This window comes from Triticum aestivum, chromosome 4A (genome assembly GCF_018294505.1).
Source record: "Triticum aestivum cultivar Chinese Spring chromosome 4A, IWGSC CS RefSeq v2.1, whole genome shotgun sequence".
Classification (NCBI taxonomy): domain Eukaryota; kingdom Viridiplantae; phylum Streptophyta; class Magnoliopsida; order Poales; family Poaceae; genus Triticum; species Triticum aestivum.
In genome coordinates, this window is record NC_057803.1 from 286,246,361 (window position 1) to 286,263,342 (window position 16,982).

General features: G+C 44.0%; 1 protein-coding gene across 6 annotated transcripts; it reads right to left on the bottom strand.

Annotated features, from left to right (window-relative positions):
• Positions 1–10,765: 10,765 nt before the first annotated feature.
• LOC123085974 (serine/arginine-rich splicing factor SR34A) lies at positions 10,766–15,363 on the bottom strand. 6 transcript variants are annotated; one of them, XR_006440204.1, is made up of 16 exons: positions 15,208–15,363; positions 14,907–15,002; positions 14,488–14,553; positions 14,292–14,366; positions 14,076–14,205; positions 13,942–13,988; positions 13,792–13,849; positions 13,066–13,115; positions 12,768–12,824; positions 12,609–12,694; positions 12,437–12,529; positions 11,899–11,995; positions 11,742–11,813; positions 11,455–11,488; positions 11,230–11,316; positions 10,766–11,152 (listed from the first exon to the last, which is right to left on the bottom strand). XR_006440204.1 is itself a non-coding variant. In XM_044507677.1 (14 exons), the coding sequence occupies exons 2-14, from the start codon at positions 14,991–14,993 to the stop codon at positions 11,138–11,140; spliced, it is 885 nt and encodes a 294-aa protein (XP_044363612.1). In that variant the 5' UTR covers positions 14,994–15,002; positions 15,208–15,363; the 3' UTR covers positions 10,766–11,137. The 6 variants fall into 6 exon arrangements, 2 of the variants coding, with proteins under 2 accessions (XP_044363612.1, XP_044363611.1); XR_006440206.1 differs by having other exon boundaries at positions 11,899–12,111; XR_006440203.1 differs by having other exon boundaries at positions 11,742–11,995.
• Between the last annotated feature and the right edge of the window lie 1,619 nt (positions 15,364–16,982).

A 16,982-nucleotide genomic window follows, 5' to 3' on the forward strand; every position in this document is an offset into this window, starting at 1 on the left:
CCAAGCTTTAATAATCATCTTGCTCGTCAAATGTTTATGCCTCACAATGCTCTTCGTGAAGCCTATCCCCCTAACTGCACTATAGGGTATGACACCAACTGCTTCAGAATGGATTATTGATAGTGGATGTACTAATCACATGACTGGCAAGCAAGGTATTGGGTCTAGGTAGAGTTGCAATCTCAAAGGATCAGCACATGGATAAAGTGATGCTTGTTGAATCCCTTGGTTTCAACTTAATGTCCATCTCAATGCTTTGCGATTTGAACATGATTGTGATATTTGGAAAATATCGTCGCCTAGTTCTAATGGAATCTGACAAGTCTCTAGTCTTTGAAGGGTATCGGAAAGATGATTTGTACATGGTAGATTTCTTAGCAGGACCACAGCTTGTCGTATGTCTTCTTGCAAAAGCTTCAAAATGCTGGCTCTGGCATCGGAGGCTAGGGCATGCTGGCATGAGGAACTTCCACACTCTTGCAAAGAAGAAGCACGTCATAGGCATCGAAGGGCGTCAAGTTCAAGAAGGATCACTTATGTGGTGCCTACGAAGCTGGAAAGATGACGAGGGCCAAGCATCCTCAAAGACAATCATGACAATGACTCAACCTTCGAACTGCTACACATGGACCTCTTCGGCCCTACTCACTACTCAACCCTTACTACTACTGCTTGTCTCTATGGCTTCCGTCATTGTTGATGATTATTCAAGATATACATGGGTGTACATAATCCTCTACAAGACTGAAGTGCAGGATGTCTTCAGGCGCTTCGCCAATCGAGCCATGAACAACTATGGCGTCAAGATCAAGCACATATGAAGTGACAATGGCACTGAATTCAAGAACACCGGCCTCGACACCTATCTTCATACATTGGGCGTCCCTCATGAGTTCTCAGCTCCGTACACACCGCAGCAGAATGGAATCGTGGAACGCAAGAACAGAACACTCATTGAGATGGCTCGGACGATGCTCAATGAATACAAGACTCCAAGGAAGTTCTGGCTTGAAGCTATTGATACTGCATGCAATGTCATCAACCGTGTTTATCTTCACAAGCTTCTGAAGAAAACATACTATGAACTCCTCACTGGTAAGAAGCCAAACGTCAGTTACTTCAGAGTATTTGGTGCCAGGTGCTGGATCAAGGATCCACATCACACTTCAAAATTTGCACCGAAAGCACATGAAGGTTTTATGCTTGGTTACAAAAAGGATTCGCACTCCTATAGAGTCTTCAACCTCTTTCACTATAAAGTGGTTGAGACTGTGGATGTGCGGTTCGATGAGACTAATGGCTTGCAAAGAGAGCACCTGCCAAATGTGCTAGATGAAATTCCACCCAGTGAATCCATCAAGCTTATGAGAACTGGAGAAATCATACCGTCTGAAGTACAGCCTGAAGAGGAACTTATCATCTCTGCACCTGATCAACCTGAAGACAATGCTCAGCTTGAAGACAATCCTTCAAATGATGAGAATGATCGGCAAGAGCAAAATCTTCATCCAGTTCATCCTCGTGTTGCAAATGAAGTACAGATTGAGAAGATAATCGATAGCATCAATGCACCTGGTCCACTCACTCGTTCAAGGGCAACACAACTAGCAAATTTCTGTGGGTACTTTGTATTCGTCTCAATATCTAAACCCAAGAAAGTTGATGAAGCCTTCATGGAACCTGAATGGATTCAAGCTATGCAAGAAGAGCTTCAACAGTTTGAGCTGAATAATGTATGGGAACTGGTCAAGCGTCCTGATCCTCGTAAACACAATATCATAGGCACTAAATGGATATATCGCAACAAGCAAGATGAGCATGGTCAAGTTGTCAAAAACAAGGCTCGTCTCGTTGCTCAAGGATACACTCAAGTTGAAGGAATTGACTTCGATGAAACATTTGCTCCTGTGGCTAGGCTTGAAGCTATACGCATACTGCTAGCCTATGCAAGTCATCATAACATCCTTCTGTATCAAATGGATGTGAAGAGTGATTTTCTCAATGGCAAGATTGAAGAAGAAGTGTATGTTGCACAACCGTCTGGCTTTGAAGATCCAAAACATCCTGGCATGGTTTAGAAGCTCAACAAGGCACTGTATGGCCTCAAACAAGCCCCTCGTGCTTGGTATGACACACTCAAAGACTTCCTGAAGAGCAAAGGCTTCAAACCTGGTTCCCTGGATCCCACTCTCTTCACGAAGACATATGATGGTGAACTATTTGTGTGTCAAATATATGTGGATGACATTATCTTCGGCTGCACTAACCAGAAATACAGTGATGAGTTCGGATACATGATACAAGAGCAATATCAGATGTCCATGATGGGTGAGCTGAAGTTCTTCCTTGGTCTTCAAATACGGCAACAACGCAACGGCATTTTCATATCTCAAGAGAAATACCTCAAAGATTGCCTGAAGAAGTTTGGAATGCAAGACTGCAAAGGTTATACGACGCTAATGCCTACCAAGAGTCATCTAGATTTTGACGCCAATGGTAAAGAGTTTGATCAAAAGGTATACCGCTCCATGATTGGTTCCTTGCTTTATTTATGTGCATCTAGGCCAGATATCATGCTTAGTGTTTGCATGTGTGCCCGATTCCAAGCGGCACCAAAGGAATCGCATCACTTAGCTGTGAAGAGAATTCTTTGATATTTGGCTTACACCCCAACACTAGGATTATGGTATCCAAAGGGCTCAGAGTTTGATCTAGTTGGATTCTCGGATGCTGATTATGCTGGTGACAAGGTGGATCGCAAGTCTACATCAGGCACATGTCACTTTCTGGGACGATCACTTGTGTGTTGGTCTTCAAAGAAGCAGAACTGTGTACCTCTCTCCACTGCTGAATTTGAATACATTGCTGCTAGATCTTGCTGCGCTCAGCTTCTATGGATGAAGCAAACACTCATAGACTATGGCATTCATTTGAAGCAAGTGCCACTCTACTGCGACAATGAAAGCGCCATCAAGATCGCCAACAACCCAGTTCAGCACTCGAGGACAAAGCACATTCAGATCCGTCATCACTTTCTTAGAGATCATGTCATGAAGGAATATATTGATATCATTCACGTCAGCACTGAAGAGCAACTGGTAGATATCTTCACAAAGCCCTTGGATGAGAAAAGGTTTTGCAAGTTGCGGTGTGAGCTAAATATCATGGAATCCGCAAATGTCCTGTGATCATGCACACATCCTAACACTTATGCATGTTGATGACTTAGATGTGCAAACACACGAAGTAATGTATATCTTCAACTAATGAAGACTTACACTCTAAGTGTGAATACATTAACGCGGAATTTGACTTCGGAGCGCCACGATAATTGTGCGTCGTGTCTCGGTCTAATACTTCCTATACGGTGGGTAACTCCACCACCAAATTTTTGTTTAGAATACTTTCTATTGGTGTTACATTTGCAATGTCTTCCCATCTGGTTTGTCTTCAATGTTAACATGGCTTCATGTTTATCTTCAATATATTGATTTGGTTTCTGTCCTCTACAGCATTCACTTATAGCTATGTCTTCTAGTTGAATCCTTCGATCTAAGTGAATGTGATCAGACCCTAACCTTTCTATGCTCCCGTCTCAAATCTATCTATCCAAATCATATGCATTCTATTGAAACTGTCGAATGTCTTCTCTGCGTCCTTGTCAGCAAAAGATACAGAGACAAACATTAATCTGTTTTCAATGCTCAATCCATTTTACTTGAAACCCGGAGAAGCGGGAACGACCACCCGACAATCCAGGCGTACGTGGGAACATGGAACAACCTCCGATGTGTTGCATGATCGCCACATGTCCTTCAGATGTGAACCGCCAAGGGCACCTGCGTAATAATGATGTGCCGTCCCTGTCCCTATAAATACACGCCTCACCCCAGTCATTATCTCTTCTTCCACTTCTCTCTCTCTCTCGCACAAACCCTAGCTCCACCGCTAGCCCTCGATGACGCCGGCGACGAAGCGCTGAGCTGCCGCGACCTCACCGACGTCGTCCTCACGCCGGCCGCGGACATCGTCTTCTCTGCCGTCACCGTAGGTGTCCTCCGTCGCCAAGTTAGGGCACGGAAGATCGAACTACTCGGCCTCATCTCCTACTCCGTCTAGCAGTTCCTCGAGTGGTAAATAAAAACTCTTTTTACAGTCCTTTTGATCCGATAGATTCATCCTTTTCAACCACAAGTGGTTTCTGTTGCTACAAAGTTGGATCTATCATGTTCTGCATCTCATAGCATGCCTAGTATGTTCACTTATGCTTCATAAAGCAGTTAGATTCCTCACTTGTACTTATTCGTGGATTCGTACAAATCTGGAACCAACTCCCTATATATGAGTGAATGTCTTCGCACTATGAGGTCAATGTCTTCTAAACTGATTTATCTTCAAAATCTTCTAAGAATGCATATGACCTCTTCCCCTTCCCTCGCATCTCTAATGCTGTCACAGGTACATGTCCATGGGAGAATCCCTTGGTTCTCATAGTCTGCATTCATTTGCAAAGTTCTTACAGCATCACATAAATTCTCCTGAAGCCAGTTCCTGTCTGACCAACAGACGGAAGACTTTGACAGTGCTGAAGCCTTTTAGTCTAAACTTCATGGCAAAAGAGAAATCAACAAGGAAGGGTGGCAGACAGTGCCGTGGGGGTACATCAATGGACATGCCTGAAGATCTCTATGAACTATACAAAACTGACCCCGGAGAAAGCTATGGTCAGCACAAGACACGAATCCAATGGATTCGAAGATACTGGGCCGAGCAATGGTTCAAGTACAGATTCGTCACAAAGGAGTATGCTGAAAAGAATGCTCTCTCGCGTCCTTGGGGAGATATTCTCTATAAAAATCTTCAACCCAAGACCAGAACTGAAGCCATTGCTCAAGGATTTTACCCTTGCATGGTCCGAGGGCCACAGCCTACTGATGCCGACCCATCGTCATTGCTATGGTGTCGAGATGACAATCTGTTCAAGTGCAACTATCAGTCTGCAAAGAACTTGGCCAAGGAAAACAAGAAGTCTTTGGGATTAGACTTCAACCCAGGCCCCTCTGCGCCACGTGCTGACGGCACACGCCAAGCTGAACCCAATCTTGTTGGGCCCTTCTACAACTTAGAAGGTCTCATCACTCACATTCAGGTTCAAGGGGCAGCCGTGGACCACTCTACAGATGACGCTAATTCTGACGAAGCGTCTGCACCACCGAAGCCTGTGAAGCAAAAGAAACCAAAGGCTTCAAAGCCCTCCTCTGCACCAAAGGTCTCACGAGCGAAGCCTCTGGCCACTGCACCTCCTGAAGCCAGTGTGCAGTCTGAAGATCTCTCTTGCATCTCCAAGTCTGACAAGTTGAAAAAGCCCATGCAACCAACTGGTCAAGCATTGACCCCTGCTGCTGTTTTGAGAAATGAGAATGACGCCATTGATCTGTCTAGCGACGACGATCTTGGCAATGACGCTCTTGAGCAATTGATAAAGAGCAAGCAAGAGGCGGAAATCTTCAATGATCTTCCCCTCTTTGATGTGGAGATTCTGTACAAGTTTATTGATGAGTGGTTTGACAGCCCAGACCTCAGTTTTGATGATCTTCAGCTCCCAATTGGCCTCAGCGTCTCCTTCCACGGAGCCATTGCTCCTGAGCTGGCTCTTGCCCGGAAGATTGTTGAGCTGAAGCACAAGATTGACTATGAAAAGGCTCAGTTCAAGAAGCACATGGCCAAGCTCAATGTTGAAGACATTCAAAACTTCAAGGTCATGATGCATGAGCTCAAGGAGGCATTCCACAAGAAACGAGAAGAAGCAAAAGGTTCTCGTGAGCGCATGAAGAATCTTACTGCCAAATGTGTTCAAGGCTACAATGAAGATGAAAAGCGCAAGGCTTTGGGGCGACCAGGCATCGACCCCAGAATGGCTGCCAAGAAGAAGAAGAAGCCATCTGTAGCCGAACCAGAAGCATCAAGGCAGGAAGAACCTCACATTGTCTTCCCGGCCAGTATGACAGGCTAGAAGCCTAAGGTCCCCATAATGGCTTCAGAGTTCAAGAAAACGAGAGCAGCTGAAGCCGAAGCAAGAAAGCGCAAGACCAAAGCCACCACTGATGATGCTCCACCAACCAAGAAAAGAAAAACAAAAAAGAGAGACCGGGCTGCTTCCACGGAGCCCCTTGTCGTCGAACCAATTTTTGTTGCTCGTCCTTCCTCTGCACACCAAGAACGTCGTTTGGTAGTTCATGAGCCTGCTTTCACAGAGGCTCCTGAAGCTGAAGAGAATCCAGCTGTTGACCCCACCACAGCTGAAGACATTGTTCATCAAGACAATGTTGAAGATGATGAAGTCCTTCCTCAGATCGAGCACAATTTGGTATCATCGCCTGTTCTCACGAACAGCGAACTCATCAGCATTGGTCGTCCATTGACGCCAATTGCTCAGGGTGACTCATGGGCTGATCACCCTCAAGAATCCCCTCGTGATGAAGAAACACCAATTAGTCCCCACCACAAGTCACCACTCCGGTGATTGACAGTGAAGACCTTGAGGCCCAACCAACTCCATCTCCACAGGCGTCGCTAGTGTTCCGCAGGCTTCGCAGAGGACCAAGGCCACAGGTCACATTGTCAAGTGTTCTAGAAGGAGAAGAGTGCCAATCCGTTTCACGTGAAGTCTTTCCTGAAGCCTCTCCTACTGCGAACATCCCTGAATCTGAAACCAAAACGGCTGAAGATATTCCGGCTGCATCAGCTGATGACCAAGAAGAAGAACCAAGAGATGAAGAAAGAATTGATGCACCCCCGTCCAATCCTGAAGTTGTTCTCGAGGAGAACGTGTCTGACCCTCCAGCTCCTGAAGTGGAGGTTACCAATACTGAGGCTGCCACCAACACTGAAGCCAATGACGTTGTCATGGCTGAAGCTAATGTGGCGTCTGAAGCTAATGTGGTGCCAGATGTCGCTGCACCTGAAGCTAATGCTGCACCTGATGCAAATCTGTAGCTTGAAGCCAATGCCTCTGCTCCTGTACCACCTCCGAGGCCACACACCATCGAGCAAGCATATGATCGTGGTCAGCTTGTTACCGTCCGCTGGCCAATTTTGGTTCCTCCGCCTGCTCCCGGACCTCAATTTTCCTATCATGTGGAGCACAGGCCTCAGATCCAGAAGCCAAAGCCAAGGCTACCACGGTTCCCAGGTACTGCAATGTCACCAGGATCGTTTAATCTGAATGGATTCAAGGCACACAACACATTCTTCGACAGTGACAAGAACCCCTACACAAGGCCAAGAATCTCCTCAGATTGATTCTGGAGTTATCAGCTGCGAAGCTACTATTCTTGCATCTTGTACAATCAGGGGCGCATCTTCCCTCATATGCGTCTTGATTGTGAAGCCATTGCTGGACTGCCATGCCTTGAAGAAGCCCTTGACTGCTTCCGTGATGCGGGTCTGCTCAACTTTGTGACTGCCAAGGAACACTGGAATGAAGAACTTCTGTTTTGAAGACTTTCATAAAAATCGCCTATTCACCCCCCCCCCCCTCTAGTCGATCACTAGCACTTTCACCTTCGTTTTCTGCTGAAAAGTGGAGCACAACATATCAAAGTTCAGTAATCGCTTGCAAGGGCACAACTTAATAGTTGCAGTAATTGATCTGTAGAAAAGTAGCTGAATCCAAACAACACCATGACATGATATGGAACTGGACATACAATTTCAGTCCATGCAAGAATGAACAAGTACATGAACAATGCTTCTTATGGTGAAAAAACTTTTGGTTGTATCATGTGTTTAATCGTTGCGTTTCTGAATTTTTGCGGAGTATGTAGGTGGTACTGCTTATATGGTGAATTTCTAAATTTCCATGTATGAGTAGCATGTAGGTGTTGATATGTTAGTTCGAATTTTTCTTTTAGAAAAGGAGGATGACCCCCGGCCTCTGCATCTGGGCGATGCAGGCATGCACTCTATTAATTATTCACAAATACCTTACAAAGTAATACATCAGTAAGTCTGAAGCTCCCATCTCAGCAACATGTGTCGCTACTCCTATGTACTTGATGAAGGGGTGCCAAAAATCTGAGCCGAATACCAAACAGACTTCGCACCAAAGCCTAACATCTAAAGCCGGAGGCCCCAACCAAGCCACAATGTCGGGTCTGGGGCACACACCGGTCCAGTGCACTCTTAGAGGCGACGGCCGCCGTCTTTCACTATCCGTCTTCAGAACAGGAACTGACACGTCAACCTTGACAGGCCTGTTGCCGACGCCACCACGACGCCAGACAACGTCGTCCTCCTGCGGGAGTCCCTCAACTCGCATCGAACGCCGAGACTCCACTGCACCATGTGTCGGGGATATACCAAGCGGTGTAACCCGGCTGGACGTATGACCCGGATGGATCTTGGCGACTCACTGGTGACCCACCCGGAGCTTGGCGATTCACGGGTAACCCGCCCGATCTTGGTGGCTCATTAGTAACCCGGCGGGCGGGTCAGGCGGACGACAAGGCCCGGCGGCCCATAAGGCGGTTCATGGAAGTCCGGCTCAAGCTATGGCGGGCCGGTTTAAGAGGAAAGCATAAGGAATATTCCCTTACAAAGGAAGCAAGACTAGGACTCCACTTGTAATAGAGTAATCCTAATCCTAATAGGACTAGTCATGTAAACCGCCCCTTCAACATATATAAGGAGGGGCAGGGCTCCCCAAGAGGGACAGGTTCCACAAGTTTCATAAGTCTAGATAGACGGACAAGTCAATAGCTCTCAAGATAGAGCACCCCTGTAATCGTGATGATCATCAATATCAATGAAGCAGGATGTAGGCTTTTACCTCCACCGTGAGGGGCCGAACCTGGATAAAACCTCGCGTCTCTCGATTCCTACCAACCCCGTTCAAGCTACCACATAGATGCGTTGGCCTCACGACTAAGTCCTCACACTAGGACATCTGCCGTGACAATTCCACGACACCATGCTACCGAGATCCAACATCATCGATGCGGAAGATGAAACCCCGCTCCACCTTTGGGCTCTTCCAGTCAGCGCCTGCTCCAGAACGATGCCCTCATGAGGGAGAATGGCATCGAAGATGCCGTCATCGTCTGATCCTGGAAGACCCAGATCTAGGGTTTCCCCTAGAGCAGCCAGAGGGAGATGACGATGCCTCAACAAGGAAAGACGTCAATGAAGTCGTCATCGCCCGTCAAGATCGAAGTCAACGCGATTTTCACTGGTAGTCACGTCATCCCGACCTAGTAGCCGACTCGAACCGTATGGTGCCTCACCAAGTAGACGCACGCAGCCGTCGAAACACCGAGGATCGCCACGGCAGCCCCGATCCACCATCGTCGTCCACCACTACTGCCCAGAAGATAGCACCAGCCAGTCGTCATCGTCGTCCGCAGCCCGCGCCACCTAGTGCTTGGGATCATGGATCTGGGCCAGGTCATTGCTGCCGCCAAGACCTAGCATGCCCCACCACCGGAGGCCACAATCGCGCCACCTGCCTCCCAACATAGTCGCTAGGAAGCCGGTCGCACCGCCACAACCCTCCGCATTGGCACGCGCGAGGGGTCGAAAGAGCCCTGCTACTGCCGGCGTTGGACGTGCTTCGTCCGGACACGCCCTCTGGTGGCGGCAGGGGAGGAGCGGGAGGAGGGGCGCTAGGAAGCGGCTAGGGTTCCCTCCCATCGCCTGCGGGGGCGACTCGGAAAGAGAATGTAATCTACTCATCGTAAGTTTGAACTTTTGGACACTGCATCTTTAAACTTTTGAATGTAATGTCTAAATTGAAGTATGCAATGTCAAGTTGGAAACAATGGTGTCCTATTTTATAGCATTTACTGGAGATGTTCACTTTCTCGTGGCCCAAAAAGCATTTTTTGACGCCCTAAATTTTACTCCAAAGACTTCTTGATGTCGTATTAGGGCATCTCAAACGCCGACCCATGAACCATCCAATGTTAATCACAAAGTATTCGGTTGGGATGAGAAACTAGGTGGGCATCGTGCATGTGGTGGAATATTTATGGTTTAGTGTTCAATTGGAAGAAGAGAGAGAACGGACCATGCATGTGCGGATGAAAAGAGAAAGAATAAAGAGACCGTGTATGTGATTAGTAAATGCAATGTCCAAACTCCAACAAAGCCCCCAGATGCCCATTAAATGGCAAAAGTGGTTGCCCAAACATACAGTAAAGGTTTAAAGGTCCTCCTTGAAGGCCTTGTACAATTTTAGGTATTTAGAGAGGTGCTTGAAAAAATAAACCGAATTTTTTTTAAGTACCAATGCCTATTTCTTCAGACGCGCCTAATTAAGCTACAAAGCCTTATAGGGCAGCGATTCCTTATTACTTCATCCGCCCTGAATTAATTGATGTTTTTTGTTGTCCTAAACAAAAAAAATCTGTACAAAAATGTATTTTAAGCTGGTGTTAAAAAGTTTCATATATATTTCTAGACTTGGTCAAACTTAAAAACTTAGGACAAATCTAGAACTTCAATTAATTCAGAACAGACTACAAGCTTATACAAGCAGACGATGTAAGGGCCAGTTCTTTTGGACGATTCTACCAGATTCGCCCCCCTCCCCAGCTTCTCCCATAATCATCACTTCATATGTTTTTTACAATCCTATCTAATTAGACCTTAACTAGATAGGATTGTAAAAAAAAATGGAGTGGCGATTCTGGAAGAAGCTGAGGATGGCGATTCTGAGAGAATCGCCGAAAAGAACTGGCCCGTAAAACGATGATAACAGGAATACTGGTGAGAAAAAGCATGAAACATGAATACACAAACGTCTTGCATGATTTTTGAACAAAATCCACGAAATACTCCCTATATCCAAAAGCTTGTCCCATGCTTGTCCCTCAAATGGATGTGTCTAACTCCAAGTTAGTACTAGATACATCCACTTAAGGGTAACAGACAAAGTACAAGTTGACTGAAAGACTGGCTGCAGGCATCGCATATGATAGTGCTAGTTCGATGTCTTCAGCAATACAAGTTGACACTGTTCATACAATAAAGGAGACTCATTGGACAGTTGCTGACATCCAGGTAATTCTCAAGAAGCATAGAGGACAACAAATATCTAGACCTGAGCACACGCCTCATCTGCCCCGGTGCAGTGCTTCTATTCAGATTTCGCCTGAAAATGTGGACAAGTTAGTCAGAGCAGCCATGCCGTGATCTTCAAGGGACATGTAGACAAGGAACAACATTTACATCAGGTGACCGTGAACGAGATGGACTCCTGCTTGGACTGCGTTTCTTCAGGCTTGCCGCTGGACTTGCCACTACACCGTTTGCCGGCTGGGAACAAACATTAGAGTAGAAACAACATAAGTAAAAAACAAAAATGAAAGAGATCCATAATACTGGTGATCTGCAAAAGTTCCAAAAACATTATAGGGTAGAAACAACATAATAAGTAAACATAAAGAAACTTACAGAAGCAATTGGGGATTTGGATCTTGCTGGTGATCTGCAAAAAGTTCCACAAACAACTGAATTCAATATCCAGAATGCACCTTTATATCAGCTTGAGTCCAAAAAGCCTTCATGCCTCACCCGGTATTGGACTAACCAAATGAAAGCGAAAAGAGCTCAAGGAAATGCAAACATCTGGTACTGAATGCAATTAGTGCATGCAAACTACAACCATGTGGAGAGTACAAGTAGGAAGCAAACTCATTCCTCATGCATTGGACTCCCAAGCAAATTCCTAGTCACTGTACCATCATAATCCATATCGTCATTCCTTAAGGCTCTTATGTCCAGAATTCCAAAAAATGTGCTATGCCCAAGCTCTGATGGTAATCAGTTACAGTACATTAGGTAAGAAAAATAGGGTGATTTTAGCTTTCCATAGAAGCTCTCAATAAATGAGCATACCTCATACAACCAACACAATTGTAGCAAATTCCATCCTCAATATCCTAATGTGCAATCCCCAGATCGCCGCACAATCCCAGATAAAATGAAGAATGGTCTTCAAAAAACACAAGAATCTAAGCAGTTCATATCGTTTGTAGCATAAACTGAGTTCTTGAGAAGGGAATCCCCATGCAGTCCGAAATTATCATGTGCCAACATTATCAAAGGTGTCTGGGAAGATAATCAAATAACTGAACTTCATTACTACTACAGCCAATAGGCTGAAATGACAGAACAACTCATTCTTTAGTACACAATTGTTTTCAAACTAACAAGCTTCTTCGCAAATGAATCAACAAATATACTCCCTCCATCCCATAATATAAGAGCGCTTTCTACACTAGTGTAGTGTCAAAAACGCTCTTATATTATGGGACGAAGGGAGTAGAATACAAGTAAATATGACAGGAAGCCTAGATCATGTTGTACACCTGAAAGGGTAGTAGAGTACTACTATTTTGGAGGTTGGGAATCTACTACAATCAATGTATATTACCTTGATGGAGAACGTCCTTTTGATGCTGAACAAGAACGGGAAGAAAGAGACCTTGATCTGGACCTAGATGCTGAGCGGGCCCTGGGAGATTTGCTGCATATAACAATTTCATACAATTAAGATACTTATAAAACAGAATAAAAAGGACACCATCATAATACGATATATAAACCTTGGGCTCCTGCTTTTGCTGCGGCTACGACTTGGGCTCCGGCTACGTGAGTAGGAGCGCCCACATTTGCCATCATATTCCTTCACCTGCAGAGAAGGCATATGGTTAGCCTCATGAACCAGATTCCCAGGACTGACTAGGATTCAAGCAAGTGCTTACCCTTATATAACCTTTAGAAAATGCATTCTTAAATTCAGTGTCATCCAGTTTCTTTATCTGCAAGCGATAGTCAACAGCCAAGACGGTGTAATTAGAAATAAAAAACATAGAAAGAGAACGACAAGAACTACTAATTAGTATAACACAGTAACAGTATAACAGATTCCTATACAGTGCAATAGTTAGGTATTTTCAGGCATCCAAATTAGTACCAGAAATGGTCATTGGATGAAAACCTTGATACAAATAGACAAATGAATTAGAGAGGATACAATAAAACAGATTAATACAGACTTACAGCATATTTCATATCATCATAGTTTGTGTAGTCAACAATTCCTAGGGTGCCTGTAACAATATAAAAACACAGGTCAAGACAATAAATATACAAGGAATCATTATTGCTTCAGAGTACTATATGCATAAAGGAAAGGAAAAATGGCATGGTAGTAAATACAAAGCATAAAGCCACAAATGAAATATGGCATAACATGCACATAAAGTCAGAAAGTGCCTTAAAGTACAGTAAGAGCTGCTGCCATCAACAGAAGCACAAAGGGAACAAATCACTGGTCCTGATGAAGAAAACCCTCTTCTTATAGAAATATAAACAGAAACAAACGGTATTTTGTTGTGGACCATTTCAGGTAATATGAGTGCTTAGTTTTGTCAGACTTGATTAAGCATTGGGTTCTGGACAAACGGAACAAAAAAATGTCTTGAATAACCTATTAGTAGAATGCATTTGCTGGTAATAGGAATTCTGCTTCAATTTTTTCTTAGCTATTCAGATTTCACATGCTTGAGGAGTTATTCTTACAGGTGGTGGTAAATGATCGGATGTGAGTTGAGGGTTAGATAGGAATTTCAGAATGGATCTGGGACTGAACTTTCCCTTTGTAAAAATAGCTCCAGAGTTATCACATTAAGCACATAGTTCACTGCTTCTTAATAGTTTAGATGAGTGTTAAATCAACGCAAGTCAATTAGTTTAAACTAAAGGTGTGCTCAAAATCAGGCTTACCGCCGCCTTCATGATACACTTCTGCGAAACAAACATCACCAGCCCTTCGCATATGGTCCTGAGCAGAGATTATTCAGGCAAATATTACTTGCTCACATGAAAGAAAACATTTTACAGCTAAAATCAAGAAAGAACAGATGATAATAAAACCTTTAAATCTTGCCAGGATGCAGAAGAAGGCAGGCCAGTAACCAGAACTGTGCACAATATTGCAGAGATTAAGATTGCTGGCAGAGGATTGGGTACTTAGCATCATTTTCAATATTATTTGTAAAAAACCATACCACGGTAATCCGTGTGCCTGGAGACACCCCGGCGTCCACCACCGCCGCCGCCACCACCACCACCACCAAAGCTGCTAGAACGATCATGAGAGGGGCCACCACTACCTCTCCCACCATGAGCAGGTTCCACCTGCACACACCACACAGAAGTGGGCATTACACAGAGAAATTAGAGACTTTGAATGGAGTAAGTTGTTAAGACTATAGTGTGGTTACTCTTAGACGATTTCCATCAAAGTTGTACCCATCCCTTCCAGCACAGGCATCTTCGGCGTCACGAGGATCTTCAAACTACAAAGTTATATATAAGCTTATCATCAGTTTGTGCCCACGTTGTATAATACAGCAATGATGTCTCAACAGGAGAACAAAATAGACTGAGCACTATCAAGAGCATTAGGTGGTATATTACCTCAACAAAAGCATAGCCAGGCGGCCTTGGAGGAACCTTCAGGTCAATATCAACAATACGGCCATACTACATGAACAAGGCTGACAATATTAGACCTTTGAACAAAATCATACACGCAAATTCAGCAGTAGAAAACTAGTACATCCTGGAGCACAGATCCTGACTTGAGATTCAGGAAAGTTGGAAGGTACATGAGGCATCAGCCTTCTCAAATAACTGTACTTCTACTGTCTCTGCTTTCTTTTTGCACAACGGTACCATATTCTACATCCCATTAAATTGCACAAATCGTACTGCTAATTTAATTTGGGAACAAGAATAACCGCATCACAGAGATGAATCTAGCGAACATGGCTTAACAGAGAGCTTAGCGCAAATTCCTTATTTTACAACATAATGACAGAAATGAATTGCAAGACCTTGTAGAAGAGGTCCTCCACCTCCCTCTCCCGGATATCCCCAGGGAGGTTGCCAACATAGATCGTCCTGCTCCAGCGCCTGCTCATCCCTCCCCGCTGCAACCAAAGAAGGGCGTGTCAGTCAGATCCTACGAGCAACACGGACAAAAAAGAACAGATATGTCTCCCCCCGCATCTCCCCAATCCAAACAGAGCATGGTCCGTCTCCCCAATCCAAACGGAACAGCAAAGAACCTCCCAATAAAACCTATACTAGTGATTAGCACAGAAGACAGTAGGAGACTGGGAGGAAAAGTCGTACCTGAAGACGATGCGGATTCGAGGGGGGGCGGAGGCTAGGGTTTGGCTTCGCGGCCGCGCAGTCTTTCGAGAGGGGGAAAGAGGAGGCTGAGGAGGGAGAAGGGTTTATGACCACTGACCACTCGGACCCCAACGTAATGGCAAATTTGATAATTTGCCACCCCTTACCTCCCCTTTCATAATTTGCCCCCCCTGAGAATGACAGGTGGGGCCCGGGCCCGCCCGTCATTGAGACAATGGGTGGCAAATTGTGAAAGGGGAAAGTAAGGGGTGGCAAATTATCAAATCGCCCGAACGTAATAGGGCAACAGACAAGTGCGCAGCGGGTTCGTGGGAGGAGCCGCGTTCACTTTGGGCCTACTTTTCACACGGTATGGGCTGGCTTTGCTGCCTCCAGATTCGCCCACTAGTAGGCTCTTTTTTTTGGAAAAATGCTATTTGCCGCTCGCTGCGTCAAACTGCCGGCGCTTCGCATAGGGCTGGCCCGTTTAACCGTTCCAACGCCCCCGGTTCTCGGAACCTTCTAGAGGTTCCCAGCTGATTTTTCTGGTTTTGGGAAACTTCTAGAAGGTTCCTTGAATCGGTTTTTTCTTTTATTTTCTCTCATTTTCCTTTTCCTGTTTTTTCTTTTGTTTCTATTTCCTTTTTTATTAATTTAAAATTTGTGCACAATTCAAAAAAATCACGGTTTTTCAAAGTTTGTGCATAATTCGAAAATTGTTCATGGTTTCAAAATTTGTTCACAATTAAAAAAGTTTACGGGTTTAATATTTGTTCACAATTTGAAAAATGTTCATAATTTTATAATTTTGTTCACGAATTTTGAAATGTCATCATATTTGAAAATTTGTTCACAATTCAAAAAATGTTCGCGGTTTAATGAAAAAATGTTCACAACTTTATAGTTTTATTCATGAATTTGAAATTTGATCATGTTCCAAAATCACAATTCAAAAATGTTCACGGTTTTCAAAATATGTTCGCAGATTCGAAAAATGTTCACAATGTTCTAATTTTGTTCACGAAGTTGAAATATATTCATGTTTTAAAATTTGTTAACAATTAGAAAAAATATGGTTTCAAAATTTGTTCAGAATTCGAAAATGTCAAAATGTTATAAATTTTTCACGATTTTGAAATTTGTTCATGTTTCAAAATTTGTTCACAACTTGAAAAATGTTCGCAGTTTCAGAATTTGTTCACAGATCCAAAAAATGTTCGCGGTTTTATAATTTTGTTCACGAATTTGAAATTTATTCATGTTTCTAAAAAAATTCACAATTCAAAATGTGTATGGGAATTTTTAAAAATGTTCCATTTTACAAAAAATATTCGTATTTCAGAAAATGTTCGTCTTTTCAAACTTAGTCTGAGTTTTGAAAAAATCTTTGGAATTTCCAAAAATCATTGGGGTTTTACAAAAAATATGTATAAAAAATTCAAATTTATTCGCATTTCCTTTCTTCATAAAACTGTATGTGTGTTTTCATAAGATTTTCAAATTATTTAGAAATCCATAAGGTACAACAAACAAGGTGCTACAGTGAATGCGCAGGTATACTCACTTCTTGTACGTTTTGCGATGCGAAATGTCAATAGTAGCTGTTTGGCTAGCTAGCTTCGGTACCCTGGAGTGCGCCGGCCCAGTCGCGGCGCCCCCTGTGCGTCTAGGAGCTTCCTTTTTTGACTAAATATATTTATACTCGTATATAATGTGTGAATAACTTTGAGTTCGATTCCCTTCCTTCACCTTGTTCTTTTTCTTTCGCGCTAGCT